Source organism: Pelobates fuscus, chromosome 6, assembly GCF_036172605.1.
Source record: "Pelobates fuscus isolate aPelFus1 chromosome 6, aPelFus1.pri, whole genome shotgun sequence".
NCBI classification, from domain to species: domain Eukaryota; kingdom Metazoa; phylum Chordata; class Amphibia; order Anura; family Pelobatidae; genus Pelobates; species Pelobates fuscus.
The window spans coordinates 273,426,308-273,445,204 of NC_086322.1; the positions used below are offsets into that span (position 1 = coordinate 273,426,308).

Here is an 18,897-nt window from a genome sequence, read left to right on the forward strand (position 1 = left end):
CCGTTCTTCTTTGCTATCTTCAAAAGACGTAGATTTGATTTCAAATATTGTAAGAAACACAGTCTTTAAAATAAGCTGCTTCTACCAAAATGGGACTTACAGGTACAGAGTTATTTATTTATCAAGCCACGTATATGAGAAAACATGGCCAATGGAGTGAAAGTCAGGTAATGAATTAATAATAGGAAAAGGGGTAGCAGGTGTTTGTTTTTTCCATTCAACCGAAAAGCTGGATTATTTGGCCATTGGTTTCTGAAGTTCTAATTGATTGAATGTCTGGTTTGGAACGCTGAGCTTCACTGTTGTAAATGAGAGTGAAAGTAGAAAGAACAATCTTGATAAATCAGTATTATATTTCTGCAGGGCCGAAAAAGAGTGGGGTGATGGGATCCGAGGTCTGTCACTCAGTGCTGCTCGCTATGCCCTCTTACGTTTGGAAGAAGGACCACCACACACCAAGAACTGGAGGTAAATGTCATCTTCAATATTTTGGCTGATTGTTATTGATGAAAAAAAAAAAACAATGTTTCCCAATATTGGAAACGTGTATTTTTTTATTTATTTTTGTGAATATAATTTTTATTTATAAGTTGTGTTAGTATCAAGGAACAATGAGACTCGCAGGTCTCCAAGATGTGTTATGGTTATTTTTCTGTTCCTGTCATCTGTCGGTCTTCTTCTGTCGTTTGGAGTGTGTGTTCTGAGTTCTGTCTGTCTGTGTTGTGGTGATCGTCAGGGTCGGTTCTGAGATCTAGTTGGAATCCCTTTGCTGTCTCTAGGATCCAGTGCGTCCATATGCTCATGTAGGTCGTAGTGGTGTTATTGGCCGTCATGGTCAGCTCCTCTATTGTCCTGAGTTCCTCCATTTGGCTAAACCAGGTCAAGAGCGGGGGTGTCAAGGTTTGTTTCCAGAATTGGGGCAGCACTCGTTTGGCCACATTAAGTATTCTAATAGTCATGGACTTTTTGTACCTAGAGTGGGGAACTGTTGTATGGTGCAGGAGCATCGCTGCTGGTTCCAGGGGGAGGGGGGGGGGGGCGCGTCCGTGAATTTCTCTAGCATTTTGTGTATCCTCTGGATCATCGCGCAGTCCCACCAAATGTGTTTTATAGTGCCTTCCTCTCGTCCGCATCTCCAGCATAGCCTGGAGTGGTCTGGGTTTACGTGGTGGAGGAGATGTGGTGTCCTATACCAGTGTGTTAGCAGCTTATAGGCTGTTTCCTGTGTTTTACTGTGTGTGGAGCAGTGGTGTGTGAGGTAGCAGATGGATTCCCATTCTGCGTCTGTAAGCGTGTTGCCGAGGGCGGCCTCCCATTTTCCCATGAATAGGGGCGTCTCGGAAGGGGTTTCTAATTGTAGCATGGAGTATAGGAAGGACACCGGTGTGAGCTGACCACCTCTATTGTGGTCCGGTCCCTGTGGCAGGGAGTGGACAAAGTTGATTAGTTGGGCGTATCGAAAGTGGTGCATGAAGGTCGGGGGCCTTTCCCCTAGCATATCTGTTAGTGTTTTACATTTCCCTCCCTGGAGGATGTGGTGTAGGCGTGGGGACGTGTCCGTGAGGATGTGTTTGAGGGCTCTTGGGTCTAGTCCCGGGGGAAAGTCCTCATTGTGCGTCAATGGTAGGAGGGGGAGGGGTATGGTGACATGTTTCCCCTTCCTCGCGGCCCTTCTCCACACTCTCAGGGTGTGTCTCATGTATATGGAAACGTGTATTTAAATAAATTATATATACTTCATTTGTTCTTCATTTCAGGCCCCAGCTGCTTGTTCTGGCCCGAGTAGATCAGGAGCAGAATGTCGTTCATCCACAGTTACTGTCCCTCACCTCTCAGTTGAAGGCTGGAAAGGGTCTCACCATTGTTGGTTCAGTACTAGAAGGAACCTACCTGGAAAATCACCCACAGTCCCAGCGTGCAGAAGAGGTGAGCACAGGAATGTAATGAAGTCATCCGAGCTGAAAGGACACAAACCCATCAATGTCCACTTACCATAATCTGATTAGTAAATAACATGTCAGGGATCCATAAGGTCAATTACTCATTTATATTCATGACAATATAAATGAGAAAAGGTGTGCGTTTTCTTATGTTAATATGTGTAAGTCAAGCTCAATACACACTCTGTACTTCTACAGAAGAGAAAACATGTACAATAGAGGTCACGTAGAACATGTTAAAAAAGCAGAGCTATCAGAATTTAAAAATGAATTGTAATACTCTGACGTTCTTGCAAGCCATCGGAAATTCAGAACTGTCACCGTGAGAGGGAAGATGTCCTATTCATGTGTTATGTCCTTCTCTTTAATACAGTCTCTTCGCCGGATTATGGAAACAGAGAAAGTGAAAGGTTTCTGCCAGGTGGTTATTTCTTCAAATATCCGGGATGGTATTTCCCATTTAATTCAGTCTAGCGGACTTGGAGGTCTTCAACATAACACAGTTCTAGTTGGCTGGCCAAGGAATTGGAGGCAGAAGGAAGACCATCAGACCTGGAGGAATTTTATCGGTATGACTGGCAATATTTTATTTCCAGCAACCTGTAAAGTCTTCAAATTAATATTGGCCTGCTGTTTATTTTGCATGTTGGGAACCTTGCTAACCCTCATTCACCATCATAATTCTCAACTTTATTTTCTCCAAACAGAACTTGTACGAGAGTCGACTGCTGCTCACCTGGCCCTGATTGTTGCCAAAAATGTGGCCTTGTTTCCTGGAAACCAGGAGAGGTTTTCTGAAGGCAATATCGATGTCTGGTGGGTGGTCCATGATGGGGGAATGCTGATGCTTCTTCCATTCCTCCTTCGTCATCACAAGGTAAGAGTCAGTGCACCACTGTTTGGTTTTTAAAGTCAGGCCTAATCATTTACAATAATAATTTTGTAATAGAATCATGACCAAGGTCACATTATGACAGGTATACAGAAAACAGAATAGTATTGTTAAATTAATGCATATGTGAACATGCAATGTAATGAAAGTTGGGTTCATTAAACAAATTCACCTTGGAGATTTCGTTAGTCTCTTAACTATAGGAGTACCATTGTTTTCCGAGGACTCATCACTGCAAACGTCATACTAGTTGCAGCCAAATCCCTGTAATTTTCAATTCTACAAACATTTGTCAAACAAGACTCTCATTTTTTTATATATATAAAAAAATATATATATAAATATTTTAGCTTTATATAAGATAAGAAAGAAAAGTTTTAGTCACGTGCTGTCAGGTACTCTTTATATAGACAACTACCTTTATTGCTCCCTAATTCAAAACTCGCCAGGGCAAATACTGGGCAAAAAACACATGGCGAATACTGAAGATTTGATTGACAGGCAATTCACTTTGCATTTCCCATAATAAAAGCTCATTAAACATTTAAACTACCAATCTGTCATAAGAATGATGTTGGTGTTGCGAAGTCATATTTTGAACTGGCCATATGGAATCAAGCAAATCACACTTGTGAGGTATGTACAGTAATGAGTGAGTTTTCACTTCTTTTTTAGCACAAATTTTCAATTATTTTTTGTCGTCTTTATGGAGACTACCTTTATGGTGGTTTCTTTAAGTCTAGAAGTTCCCTTAATGTCTGGGTTCCCCCCCTATATGAAGGCATTTTATCCATAACCCTGACTTGTTAGCCTGTTTGGTATTTGGACCATCAAGCTTACTTAGTTTAATATATTTCTGTCTAAACATCCTTCTTCTCTTTCTAATTTTTTACAACTCCCAACCCAGAATTAAAGAGACACTCGGACATTACAACTTTAAATTTAAACTATAGTGCTACCCTACAACGCCCTCCTGCCTCACGGTCAATTCTCTGCAAATCTCAATGTAGTGAATAAAGTGACTTACATTCTCATTCCCAACTGTACAAATAATATAATTCTATATTTTGTTCTCTACAACGCCCCTCTTTGTTATCTTAAACATTCTGCCTTGCCACGTCTTTCCCATGTTCATGTGCTTCTGACTCTTTCTCTCCTAGTCGAAACGCTACTCCTTCCCTTCTTGTGTTTCACCCTTACTTTTTGACCTTCAAGTCTTGTACACATTTGATGTAACCAGCCTGGGCTGAGGTGTAATCAAAAACAGCTAAGCACAAATAACAGCAGGGGTCAGCGCATGTTCGTGTTCTCTAACAATCAATATTCATTATTAACCATGGCGAGTTACCTTGTCATACGTTCAGCAAATTATGGAGCTAGAATGGGAAGCTGTGATGTGAAACTAAGTCTGCTTGTATTACAGAAAATTTAGATGTTAGGAATGAGAAGCTTCTTTAGATTTTTTTTTTTTTCCCTAATCTCCTCCGATAGATAACACATTATCTTCTGTGCTCTCCCTTGCCTGACACTTGATACTGGAAGCCAACCCAGACAATGCGTATAGAATGTGATGCACAGCAAATCCTATGCTAAGCTCATTATCACTCGGGACTTTATTCACTAAACAGTGAGCTGAGCTTAGTTGGCTCACAAACATTAGGAGAAAATTGCCAGGTTGGAATAAAATTAAACAGTCTGTTGAGTTGGAGGAATTATTTGCCAATAATTTAAAGGACATTATTAACACATTGTCTAGAGCCTTTTCAAGCCCCAGGCCGAAACATTGCCGTGCTCTATGATCCAATAAAGTCTGCTTGGGGATGAGCTCTGTGTGCCTGGACCTTCTTTGCCAGTATCTATTGGATGGGAATGACACATCATCAGTCTGTGTAGGCCCCATCCCATTAAAATTTGGCATATGCAGTCCCTCAACTATATTTCTTACACACACCCACACACAGATACATACTGCTACAGACTGCTACGTATACACTGATGTAACAGACTGCTATATTTTACTGTTTTTACTTTAAGTTTTGAGATATTGAACTTTGCCCTTTGCCCTGTCTTGTGAGGAGGAGGGGCTAGCATGGCAGGAAGAAGAGGACAGGGGAGAAGCCATGTTCTCTGAGTCTGCCATAAAGAAAGTGTGTTCCTACCTGTTTATATGGTCTATTACTGCTGGGTGTCAGGGTGGCGGTCCGGTGCCCGGAACCCAGACACAGTGTCCAGGCGGCGCATGGATCGGGACCCAATATGCCTGATGTTAAGTGGGAGTCTTCAGCGTGGAGGTGGATTAGCAGGGTCTGGTGCAGGGTAACCGCACGCCCCCTGGTGTTGAGCACCAGCGTTTGTGCAGCCACATATCAAGACCCTGAATCAGCTTCAGCGGATACCAGGAACTAGGAGCTTGGAAATTAAGCAGACCTCCCAGGAGCTTAATAGGGAGGCTCTGCAGCAAGATTGTATCCAGTACTAGAAACAAGGCAAGACTAGAGATAGGCACCAAACATGAAAACAAGACAGAACTAATAGAACCCAGAACCAGAGAAAGATAGTAAGCTAAACCCAGAACATATACACAAGACATGAGGAAAACATGAACATAACATGGGCATGACTGGACAGGACTGTACATGGGCTGGGTATACAAACTGAAACAAGACAGGATAACATAGGCAAAACAAGAGGATAAATAACTAAGTACTACATATGGAAATCATGGGGATTTAGTCACACTATATGATCATACATTGCATAAGCCTGCCAACAACACCAATGTACCCCATATCTGGCAGGTCCTGCACTGCCTAATGTATGCTCAAACAACCAAAGACATATATAGCACTTACCTGCAAGAAAGGGCAGAAGCCTTGAGGAGCTGCCTGCAGGAACTCTGAAACAGAGTGAATGATGGAAAACAAACGGGTGTGGCAACATAAAACAAACATTTAAATGAATCCAAGAGACTGGGAAATCCAGGGATGGATTACAGGAATGAACCCAGAAATCCCATCATAAAGAAAACCAGACATAGAATAGAAAACCAAAAACCAAGAAAAACTAAACAAGAATTGTAACAAGAGTACTGGATACCAGAAGCCATTGCCAGACATCTCCACAGAACAGAGCAGGACGTGACACTGGGACAGTGAGATAATAACAGGGGAAGGCTAATGCACTGCAACTACAAGAAGCTGGAGACGGTCTACCACTCTGCTAGGAGAATTAGAAGACTGTCATTTTATGTTCACTCCCTGCAGATTCTGGAACTTTCTGCAGGAGTGTGAATGAGCTCTTGCATCCTGTCAGCAGAAGGAAGAGAAAGGATTGCCACTGCTGTTCTGCTGCTGTCCTACATTCTGCTGGATCTCTCTGGAAATATCTGCAGTTACAGAAGTCACTCCAAGATACTGTCTCCAGAGAATGCTTCAGGATTCTCCCTTATAACTGTACCTGGGTAGCGCTACCTACACCTAAGGGCCCCAACGTTGTGCACATAATTTACCTGCAGGTACCTAGAAGTTTAACTGTTCAGATGTAGTTATTAATGTTATTAAGATAAGTTTGTTGTCTGGATTCCTGCTGCTAAAGACTCTTTTGACTGTGTTTAACATTAGTCAGGAATTGCATTGTTATATGTGGCTGTTATATGTGTATCTCTTTAACCACAATACAGTGTGTATTTCCATGTCTGTATTTATTTTATGTCTTTGAGGTATTAAGTGGAGGGTACTCATCTACTCATTGGGGTGGGTTCCCCATAAATAGAAGTTGCACTGAGTGGAGGCACTGCGTCAGAACAAGATGTCCCGATCTCCCAACTATAGCGGAGGCTCAGGATCCCTGTCAGCGACAGAAGAAGGAGTAACTGCTGCTAGCTACGGCTTGTTGCCAGGAGTAGGGCAAAAAAGGGTTACACTGACAAGCACAATTATACACTCAGACACATGCTACAAGACACACGCACACATTGATTTGTCTTGGCCACCGTCTTATTTTACTGCCTTTGGTACTGCCTTCATTGGAACCTCCCTGTGGCATCATACAAGTGAGGAGGAAGCTATTTGACATAACATCTCCCAGCAGCGCCATGTAAATGGAAAGGGGGCAGCTGTTTGGTCTTACAAGGGTCCCACTCTTTTGCTGATTTTCTCTAATCCCCCTGTTTGAGTAGACCACTTATCAGATCAATATCTGTACCTTCCTGATGGTAGAAAAATTATTAGTGTCTGTGCGGGGTGAGGATCAGCTATGGAGCAAAGATGACAGTATTGAAAGGAAGGAATTATAGAGCTAACATCCTTGTGAACCCAATTAAAGAAAGCCCAGCCCCAGTGCAGGACAACTCACATAGGTAGTTATTTTATGGTCTCACATGTTCTAAATTATGAATTTTGCTACAAAGCCTAACCACAACAAACCTGGCAGCAAATCTGACTGATGTTTGCTTTTGATAGTTTTCAAGGAACTTTGACAGACACCTGGCTGAGTTAAATTCAAAGTCATTACATCAAATGGTGGCCAACTTCCCCAACTATTTGGCATGGCATGTATGGCAGTTATTATTTTAGACATAACCATGACACCCCAAAGTACCCAAATGTCTAGCCGCCAATAAGAGCCATTCCCGCTCTAATTTTGAGTAAATCTTTAGGAGAAATGGAGAGCATATTAAAAAAATATTGTCTTTTTTGGAAGAATTACAGGGATAAACACAAAGGTATTAGTTAGTATATAGTAGAACATTACTTACCCTACACATCTATGATCCCATCCGAATGTAGCAAGCCAGAATATCCTCTGACAAATCAATATCTTATTTCACGAATGACTGATTTAATCACAATCTGTTGTTCTATTAAAGGACATTTATAAGCCCCCGGTGTTATTCAGGGGTAATGCCCTAATTTAAATTGGCTTAATAAATGAAGACATATCTGAGTTCCTGATGTTGTTTAGATGGAAATTCCCAATGTCAACCATTGCATTTCAATGACAGCTGTGAGAATTTGTGTTATGGTTAAGGACATTCTAATAATGGATCATTGCAGTACAGAAATGATTGTGAATTCCTGCTGTTAATCCAGACGTAATAACCCTCTGTAAATCGTTATCATAAAAAGAAACCAATGTTGAGTTTAATATCTAGATAATGCACTATTTAATGGTATGTGATATGTATAATGTTAGTTTTGATAGAGGAAGAGGTTTTGTGGCTCACGATATCCCTCCCACCATGCGTGCCATTGACCTCCTATCCAGCAAGTGTAAATGCCAATTTGTGCCAAAAGCGAACCGTGATAAAATGTATATGTTAGGGGCGTGGCCTGGCAGCGGAACGGAATGGCCGCATAAATCTCGAGCTCCTCCGACCAAGCCCGAAAACTGCCTACTATCTGCCGCCTCACCCCGTTATGGGAAAACACTCTAAACCAGGGAGTACCCCCAGACCCTCGGGAACCCGCCAAGCTCAGATGCATGCCTCCATGCGGCAGTTCCTGACCGCGACACCGGACCCGACCACCCGGGCGGACTCGGAGGCCTACTCACAGTCTGAAGCCTCTACTCCCACCTCGCAGTCCCCAGAGAGAGGAGACCGCATGGCAGCCCCACCACCGGACTGGCTAAGCCTCCTGAAAGAATTACCCACCCGGGCAGACCTGGCGACCGCCAACACGGCCCTTCAGGCATCCATCAGGGCAGACCTTCAACTAATGAGAGAAGACATACAAGGTATGGCGGACCGCATGGCCCAAATAGAGGCAGACCATGATAAACTGGCAGAAGCACAAACCTCCCAGACAAAGACCCAAGCTATACAATTGACCCAAATGCAGGCCATGGCACGACATATAGAGGACCTAGACAATAGGGGCCGCAGAAATAATATACGGATAAGGGGTCTACAGGAAGGGGAAGAGACCCCCGCGCAGCTAACGGGCCTGCTCACGACTATATTTAATGGCCTCCTGGACCGCCCTGAAGGGACCCCCATAACATTTGTTAGGGCACATAGGGCGCTTAGACCCAGAGGCCCACCAGAGGCCCCGCCAAGAGATGTGATCTGCTGCCTGGAAGTCTACGCCCTGAAAGAAGAGATCCTACACGAGGCCCGCAACCGAAAGGAAGTCACACACAACGGACAACAGCTTCAATTGTTTCCAGACCTCTGCCCTGCCACCTTGGGATATCGCAGAGCTCTGAAACCGCTGACCAGAGCTCTGGCCAACCAGAACGTCAGGTACAGATGGACATTCCCGACAGGCCTTATTGCCAGTACTACCGGCGGCCCTCGACAGATCCGTACTGCACAAGATCTGAAAGATCTCACAGACGAACTCCATCTGCCCCCGCTTCAGATGAACTGGCCGGACCCACTCGACTACTATAACGGCCCTCCGCCACCACCACGGGGACAGCCACAATCACAGCGCCGACAGAGGACCCGGACGGAAACTGCGAGACCGGCCGGAGCAATCCACTAGCCACGTCAAGAGACCACGAAGACGAAGAGGGGCCGGCGGAACACGTAACTATAACCGCATCCAACTAGGCCCTTGGCCACACAAACACACTGACAATACATAGGGACACTGTTTTTTGTGTTTTTTGCTGCATTACTGGGGTGGGGGGGGGGGTGGGGGGGCGGGCAGGGGACTTGATATGCACCAGGGACTCTTCTTGAAATGGGACTACCGGGGCCTGGACTGACCAATGGGACACCTTGGTTGTTTGGGGAGGGGGATTTGGAGGGTGGACATGGAAGGGAGTGATGGTTCCCCCCCCCCCCCCCCCCATTCCCCTATTCCTGCTTTTGCCCTCTTCCCCCCCCCCCCCCCCAGGGCCCCCACTACCCGGACCCATACCACGGTATACCTAGGGGTTCCCCACCCGAACCCCTAGACCAAAACTGCACAGTTTCCAGACCCCCTGGGCCAGGGTGGGGACATGCGATGAGGGACATCCGAAATACACAGACTATCCGAGACCGCCACGGCCACGCAGACTAGGCCGGTCACCCTAGTAGTAACGGGATTCCCGAGGGAGGGGTCTCCCACATGATAATGACCGCTGAGGCTGGCAAGACAATCTCCTAGAGGGGCGAGGAAGGAGGACATAGGACGGACAGAGGTTTCCCACACATAGTCCTCTGGAAGGACACACTCAAATACCACCTAGACTTCCGTCCCCCAGACAGAGACCGACCAGTGGGGAAAGGGAAGAGATAGGCCACGCTCCCATCGGACAGGGGTGTACAGTTCACGGCAGGGGGACCCGACTGGACCGACTGGTTCGGCCGAGTCGGCTCCCACCTAGCCCACACCTTTACCTTCGTAGGTTGTATAGTTAGTTAAACAGTTAATTGTTCACGGTTTTTATTTTGTTGCCTTTGTGAGCGCGCAGCTCTCGTCCCGGGGACCCGAGAGGGAGAGGGGCAGCTACAGGCTAACGCTAGTAGCGTACCCTTCCCGTCACCCACCCCCCCCCTCATCCCCAACCACACCGACCCACCCCTTCCCACGTACAGACAATCCGGAGACGACATGACCTCGCACTCATATACCACCCACAAGAGAGCGGAGATTAACCTCCTTTCCATAAACGCACAGGGCCTAAATGTGCCCGAAAAGCGCTCCACAGCGCTCCGACACTTTCACAGCCAAAGGGCACAGGTTGTCCTAATCCAGGAGACACATTTTAAGGAGGGTCAAGCCCCTAAACTCACAGACCATAGATACACACAATGTTTCCTCAGTAACAACCCGGAAGGGAAAACTAAAGGCACGGCGATTCTGATACACAAATCCCTACATTTCGACCCCACCGACGTCCTCAGTGACACACAGGGGCGCTACGTCTGTGTCAAGGGAATGGTAGCAGACCGACCCTACACGTTCGCATGCCTCTACGCCCCCAACAGACGCCAACACCGTTTCCTAGGCTCCGTGACCAGAACTATAACGAACTTCGCCACGGGCTGTCTGGTTATAGGGGGAGACTTAAACGTAGCCCTGAATCCACACCTAGACACATCAACAGGCACCTCCTCAATATCCCGACACATACTGAAGGACATTGACAAAACCCTACACGTCCACCGACTAGTAGACTGCTGGAGAGCGACTCATCCAGGCGACCGTGACTACAGTTTCTACTCGACCCCTAATGGTACGTACTCAAGAATAGATTACTTTTTAATACCACACTACTATCTGACAGAAATCCGACGATCCGCAATAGGCACGGCTACCTGGTCGGACCATGCCCCAATCCAACTGACACTGACATCCCCGCTATTCAGACCCACATGCAATAACTGGAGACTAAACGACTACCTCCTAAACGACCCAGTAGCCCAGACAGAAGCTAAAACACGACTGACACAATACTTCACAGAGAACGACACCCCTGACACCACTCCCTTCTGCCTGTGGGAAGCCCACAAATGCGTGATGAGGGGACATTTTATAGCTAAAGGTGCTGCCCTCAAACGAGCAAAAACCGCCAGACTCACCACCCTACTGAATGACATTCGCAAGTTAGAGGACACCCACAAGCAATCCCACCTTCCATCAGACGGGGCGCAACTGACAGCCCTACGCAGGGAACTTTCCTCCCTCCTCAACACCAATTACCATAGAGCATACACTCACTCCAAGGCGTTCTTCCATACTAACGCCAACAAATGCGGAGCCCTCCTTGCCCGCATGATTGCCAAGAAGAGATCGACAGCATACATCCCCAAAATCAGGGACAAACAGGGTCACCTCCAGAACATGCCACGAGACATGGCCGACACCATACGGACCTATTACGCAGACTTATACTCACTAGAATCACACCTGACAGAGAGGGAACTAACAGAGAAGAAAGCCCGCATAACACACTACCTACAATCACGTATAGGCACCAGTCTGACACAAGAGGCGAGCACGGAACTAGACGAACCTTCCAGAACTAACAGGGGCCCTTAAACAAACCAAACAGGGCAAGAGCCCAGGTCCGGACGGACTCCCGATTAGGTACTATAAATCTTTCCCTGAACTCCTTCTCCCACGCCTTCTGGTAGCCCTCAACGCGATTCGCGACGGGACCCACATTCCGCCACAGTCCCTGGCGGCGAACATTAGTTTAATCCCTAAGGAGGGGAAAGACCCCGAATCATGTGCCAGCTACCGGCCTATATCTCTGCTCAACTGCGATATTAAACTTTTCACCAAGGTACTATCGCAGAGACTACAGGCCTACCTCCCGGACCTGGTCCACGATGATCAAGTGGGTTTCACCCCACATCGGGAAGCGAGGGACAATACGACCAGGACACTTGCCCTGATCCACGCCGCTACAATCAGTGACACGGGCCTTCTTCTGCTCTCAACAGATGCAGAGAAGGCCTTTGACAGAATATCATGGGACTTTATGTTCCAAGTGCTAGAGCGGCTGGGGATGGGCCCATCCATGATGTCCTGGATTAGAGCCATCTACTCCACACCAACGGCGCGAGTATGCGTCAACGGAGCCTTCACCGACCCCTTCTCGATAATGAACGGGACTAGACAGGGCTGCCCCCTATCACCCCTCCTGTTTATACTAGCCCTGGAACCATTCTTGACCTCAATCCGCAACAACCCTCTAATACCAGGTCTAGTAATAGGGAGGAAGCGACACTCAGTAGCAGCATACGCTGATGACTTACTATTCTTTGTCACCGAACCAGAAACCACAATGCCAGCAATACTACAGGAATTCGACACGTACGGGGTACTGTCGAATTTCAAGATAAATTACTCTAAATCTACCATACTCAATATTTCAATACCATCACGCACAGCCACAACCCTGAAGCGGGAACTCCCGTTCCAGTGGTCAGGCACCTCCCTGCGATACTTAGGGACGAACATCACAAGAGACCTCGCCCAGCTCTACACAGCTAATTTTCAACCGCTACTTGACATCTTCCGAAAGGACTTTCGGGACTGGGAGCAGGTGCGGCTCTCGTGGTTCGGGAGAATAGGGGTACTCAAGATGAACATCCTGCCACGGGTGCTGTACCTGTTCCAGGCAGTCCCATGCGCCATCCCGGAGGCCTTTTTTAATTCCCTCAGGTCCATGGCCCTTAGATTCGCCTGGCACAAACTAAAGGCAAGGATAAAACATGACACACTTACGCTACCGAAAGAGAAGGGGGGGCTAGCCTTCCCTGACTTTAAAAGATACTTTTATGCCTCGCACATTCAACGAGTAGTGGAATGGACCAAAACAGGTGTGCCCAAACCCTGGAAAGACATAGAATCGGCACAGATAGGCAAACCCATCTCGATCCTACCCTGGCTAGACCACCCACAGGGCAGACGACTGGCGGCTCCACACCCCCTAATCAAAGCCACAATGCAAGTATGGCACAGAATAGCCATACCACTAACACTCACCACCACACCATCCCCACTACTTCCACTGACCCACAATGAGAACTTCCCTCCGGGGATGGAACCGAAGACGCTAACTAGACTCTTGACACAGGAGACACCGAGACTCCACCACGCGACCACCAGTGGACAACTTAAAACCCTCGAAGCAATGACAGGGAACGCACACAACTCATTTATGTTACAGTTTAGGTACCGCCAACTACACATGTTCACGCACACACTATTCCATACACATAACGCCGCCAGATCATTGACGGAATTCGAAGGTATCTGCATGGACCCCGATCCCCTAGCGAAAGGCATCTCCGTTCTCTATGGTATGCTTATGCAACTGAGGAGAAGGCCACCCCCAAGTTTCATGGGAAAATGGGAAGCAGCACTTAACACCACCTTCACAACAGCCCAATGGGACAAGATGTGCACACTCACACTCCACTGCTCTCCGTCGAGTGGGACACAGGAGACAGCCTACAAAACATTGAGCCTCTGGTACCGCACCCCGCTCCAAACACACACATACGACCCCACAACAGACGATACATGCTGGAGGTGCACAAGTCACACAGGAACCTACATCCACATCTGGTGGGAATGTCCAATTATCCAACCCTATTGGGAACACATACACAAAATCATTCAGAGATTTACAGACACCCCGCCACCGAAGGACCCTGCAGCACTCCTCCTACACCACACCAAAACCAAAGCATCCGTATACAAGAAATCCCTTACGGTTAGAATCCTCAATGTGGCTAAAAGCCTGATTCCAGTATTCTGGAAAAAACAACACGCTCCCCCGATGGCAACCTGGTTCCAACGTATGGAGGAACTCAGAACGCTTGAGGAGCTCACCCTACAGGCAGAGGGGAAATCACAGACATACCAGACGATCTGGACCCATTGGATCCTAACGACCGGTAAACCAGACTTCCAAGACTTGATACGCTAACAGTCATAGACACGGATGACACTTCTGACACACACCCGGAGACACGACCCCCCCCCTCCCTCCTCCAACATACCTGACCCCCTGCTCCCCTCCCCCCCCCCCCCCCTCCCGGGAACCGGGGGGCGAAGACGCGTGCACTAACTAAGTTAAAGAAATATGCTAGATTGCAGGGTCAGACAGGGACAAGCATAAGAAACCAGGCTCTCCAGGCAGTGGTTGACTACCAAGTGGGGAAAAGTGTTACGTACCAAATCGGTTTAGGGGGAGGCGGATACACCGAAGAGATACACTGAGCCCACATAGCAGAGAGATAATGGGGAAGGGGGACTGACTGAAGATGTGAGACAGGGACGACATCCCGAGATACCTTTAGTCATCAGCCGATCCCGACAAACAGAACCCCCCCTCGACCCCCTCTCCCTCATATCACGAAGAGAGGGGCTCCCACCCATGAACCGGGAGACCCCGGCTGCACACCCCTGAAATCCCCGAGTCGGCCAATACCATAATCACGGCACACGCAAGGGGAAGCCGGAGACATGCTCAACCCTGTACCCATGCAAGCTAAAGGGACCTGCGAGTCCACTAATGTAGAGATAAGTATAGTTGAAAGGGGTAATGTGTACCCCCAGTATATATACGTTGCATTTTTTTTTTTTTTTTTTTTTATTGACTGGACCTGCGAGTCCAACAATGTTGAATCTTGACATCTCGGAAGGGGCCCATTATACCCCGGAATATATATACATGCAAATGATACCCTGATACCGGGACCTGCGTGTCCACACTGCTATTTATGTTTCATGAAACTACATGTAATCCCAATATACAAATAAAAAGATATTTACAAAAAAATTTTTATATGTTAGACAAAAAATCCTCTGCCACAAAGCATACCCCTTCTTGGCCTCTGGTTCAGAGATGCTTAACTTGGACATGTGTGGTGTGCACCATGATGAGTGTCCTAACAGTTTAGTAGAGACATGGTGTGATCACATTTTACAATTCTACTGGGCCTTGCAAAAGTATTCAGCAACTAAAATTAAGATTTGTTTCATTTATTTGATTTATACAACATATCTAACACTTTCAATGGGCACATGGTCATTGTGACAAAAAAAAATATTTGAACAGAAAAACAGACATTGTATGAGTGTATATCTATTCTTATACAAGACAATGCATAATATGTTGAATGGAGTCCACTTGTGGGCAATTTGAAGGGTACCAGGTACAAATTTTGCTTTTTTTTTTTTTTTAATTCTTTATTTTTGTAGTGCGTAGGCAGATAACAGTTGCATGTGAGGTACCCCAAAGGCAGTCCTCTAGCATAATAGAAACAGTTGAACACAGGGGTACAAGGTAGATCAAGCACAATTTTTTTTTTTTTAATATATATAACGATAGAAACGATATAAATGCATTTTGTTTAGGTATTTACGTAAAATAACAGAGTGATATCGCTGAACTTTCAAGACATGAGATTATTGTGCAGTGGCAAGAGCTAGTGGAGCTACGAGTGAGGCTATGAGTGAACTACCACACGCGCTAGAGTAAGGGTGAGTGGTTCAGAAGATTAGTTAACGCTAGCGGCAGCAGCCGGAGAGATGTTTACAAGATTATATATGTTATCTCTATTTTTGAGTGTACATGTGCAGGCTGTTGCTCCAGAGGAGGATCTGTAGTGTCCCGTGTATGAGGTACCCCTTGGCTCACCTGTCGCTGCTCGATGTCCTGTTAGTGGTTGCTGCCATCTTCTTAGATTTGTGGTCACCCGTGGAGGTGTGTGTTTCCTAGCTGATGTTCCCTGTTGGGAGACCTTGATTTTGTCGCGCTGGGTATGTTCCTTCTGCGGCTGGTAGCGCAAGTCGGATGTGCCATCCCCTGAGCTCCAGGTTGCGTTGTGGGCCTGAGTCGGTACGCCCAGGGCCCGATTTCTCCAGAGGGAGTGTGAGATCTTCGCCCCTGCGGGTTGCCTGGGTCTGTGGCGGGTTGCTTGTATCCCCCTGTACCGTGCGTGAGCTGGGGGGCCCCCGCTACGGCTCCGAATTCTGCCTGTTGGGATAATGCAAGGGGTGTTGCTTTTCCACCTCAGATTCTTAAGTTTCGCCGCCCTCCGCTGGTGCTGCAGGCCCCCCTGGGGTTTTACCTCTGATGCCCTCAGTGTGGCAGGGCCTCGAGTTCGGGGCTTTGTGGTTAGGGGTGCCGATTTGTCTCGTGGGGGGTTCCCAGGTCTCCCCTTTGCGTGATCCGTGCGCTTTGAAAGCTCTGTGTTGCTCAGCCCGGTTGGCTGTAAGAGTGCCAGCAATCTAGCCCAAAAATCATCAAAGATTCTATCGATTGGGTCTCTCACAGCTATGTCTGTGCCCAAGCTAGGTAGTGGTTGCTTATGTTGTTTAGCTAGTTTGCTCTCGTCCGCCATTTTGGAGGCCCCAAAGCCCACCTTGCTTGAGAGAGTCGCGGGCGTTGTCGGGAGGTATAGGGCTCGTCTGGCGGGGACCGGGATATCCCCCACCGATCCATGGGGGGGGTAAGTCTGTACTTGCGTGCTGCTGGCTGTATTCGGAGGGAAGGCGGCCATCCGTCTCCTCCGCCTCTCTTGGTAGGCCCCGATTTGCAGTAGCGGTGCCCGGTCGTCCCGGGCGTCGAGTGTGGCATCATCCGATTCCGGCCGGGTTCCCCCATGCCGTGGGCCAGGTCCCTGGTTGATTGGGGCTTTGTAGCTCGTATAATCCTCAGATATAGGTGTCGGGTGGCGGGAGCTCTATCAGAGCACGTCCAGCCAGCTCGTTGGTTAGGCTCCGCCCCCAATTTTGCTCTTTTTAAAGTGCATGAAATTCTGTTTATACTTTGTACTAGCAGTTTTTCTAGCAAATGTACAGTGTGGGTAAAAAAAAAACACGATTTAAAAATAGGTCCTCCTCCTACGTCTCAGTTAAATCTTTGGCACGATTCGACTGACAAGGGAGAGTAGTCCTTTTGCTCTCCCAAGCACATGTGTTGTGGTTGCTATGGAAACGCCCTAGCTGACGCTGCTAGTGGTGGCTAGGGAGAATAGGAACAAGCCGGTGTCTTGGCATCACACAGGAGGTTTCCAAGCAATTCAAATCAATAAAGAGAGCAGGAGGTGGACCAGAGGTGGGAATTAAATGAACAGTAACACCCACAAAGACGTGGAAATGGCAGCCCTGGATAAGAGGTATGGTAAGCGATATCTCAATCATTTTCATTGAGTACGTCTGCAATACATGATGTATTCAATGCAGTAGGGGGGGAATTTACAAAAATAAGTCCTGCGCTCAAACTCCCAGTACTCTTGGGCGGCAGCAACAACCACAATACACATTGGCCCCAATAAATACAGTGAAAAAGAAAGAAAAAAAGCGCACTTCCCAAATCCCTATGCATATTTAAATAAATTGAGGTTATTTAGTAACTTTAATGGCCATTAGATGCAAGCCCACCTGCCACCTAAGAGGTTTGCATTGACGTGGCAGGGGATGAAATTTAGCCTAAGTTTATGAACCCATGACAGGTTCACCTTAAACTTAATACACCTCCCAAGAGTTTCTTAGACAGCGCAGCTAAACACATGAAGCTGTCAAAACATGTCTTTAAAAAAGTATTGGAGAAGCTCCAGTCAGGTTTAATTATGAAAAATAACACAAACTTTGCACCATTAAATTCATTTTTAAATTAATGAAGGAATATGAAAAAAAAAACAAACAAACCCCAAGACTGTTTAAAGTAGATTGCCACCTAACAAAGCAAAGAGGGCTTTAGAAAGAGAAGCTACCAGAGGTCAATGGCGACTTTGAAAGAGTTGCATAGATCTCTAATATGTGAAAAACTGTCAGTGGGACAACTAAAACCCAAGTAGTCCCAAAAGTAGACTTCATGCAGATAACAACTCATGCCAAATCCCATTAGGAGTTTGCCAAACGAGGTGTTCATAACTCTGAGAATGCCACAATAAAGCACGTTGGCAGTAAGTCCATGATGAGTTTGAATGGCCCAGTCAAATATCAGACCACAATCTGATTGTGGATCTGTGTAAAGATTTCAATATTGCTGTTCAACAACGTTCTCCAACCAGAGAAAGCTTGAACAATTTTCAAAGAAGAGTAAGCAAAAAAATTCAGGATTCCAGTGTAGTAAATCAAAGCCTAAAAATCTCTATTGTTGGATGTAAAATTGTGTTAAGATGGAATGTTTGGACATTGTAATGCTTCAACATGTTGAAATGTCTAAAGGGTGAATATTTATGAAAGGCACTATATTGGTAGTATGTGTGTTGAAATGTATGAAGAGGAAAGTTGCGGATCAAGTCTATGCATATTAAGATTTTTGTACATTATATTGTATATAAATATTGGATGATGACGTATCTTATAAAAGAACTGCAGATATTATAGAACAGGAGACAATTATTAGCAACGTCGTGCAGGTCAGGAGAGATTGCACAATGCGACTTTTGAGATGGAGAATTGTATTGCATCAAAGGTGCAGATTTAATGAGTCGGGGTATATATGAGACTAGAGGTCAATTTATTCCTGGAAAAGTCCCTTGATCTCACACTGAGAATGAGTTGTTCTCAGTCACTGATGTTATATGGTGGCATTGCCATAATGAGGAACATTTCAATACCACTGGAAATTCACGGAGTTCTCCATATGATTTTG

General features: G+C 46.5%; 1 protein-coding gene across 4 annotated transcripts in view; it reads left to right on the forward strand.

The window, feature by feature from the left end:
- The window catches only part of SLC12A5 (solute carrier family 12 member 5), a 112,048-nt gene that overhangs the window by 67,725 nt on the left and 25,426 nt on the right, over positions 1–18,897 (forward strand). For all 4 annotated transcript variants that reach the window (XM_063459168.1, XM_063459167.1, XM_063459169.1 and 1 more), the window contains 4 exons: positions 364–468; positions 1,758–1,926; positions 2,314–2,509; positions 2,648–2,817. In XM_063459168.1, the coding sequence (XP_063315238.1) occupies positions 364–468; positions 1,758–1,926; positions 2,314–2,509; positions 2,648–2,817 (640 nt within the window). The remainder of the gene's footprint in view (positions 1–363; positions 469–1,757; positions 1,927–2,313; positions 2,510–2,647; positions 2,818–18,897) is intronic.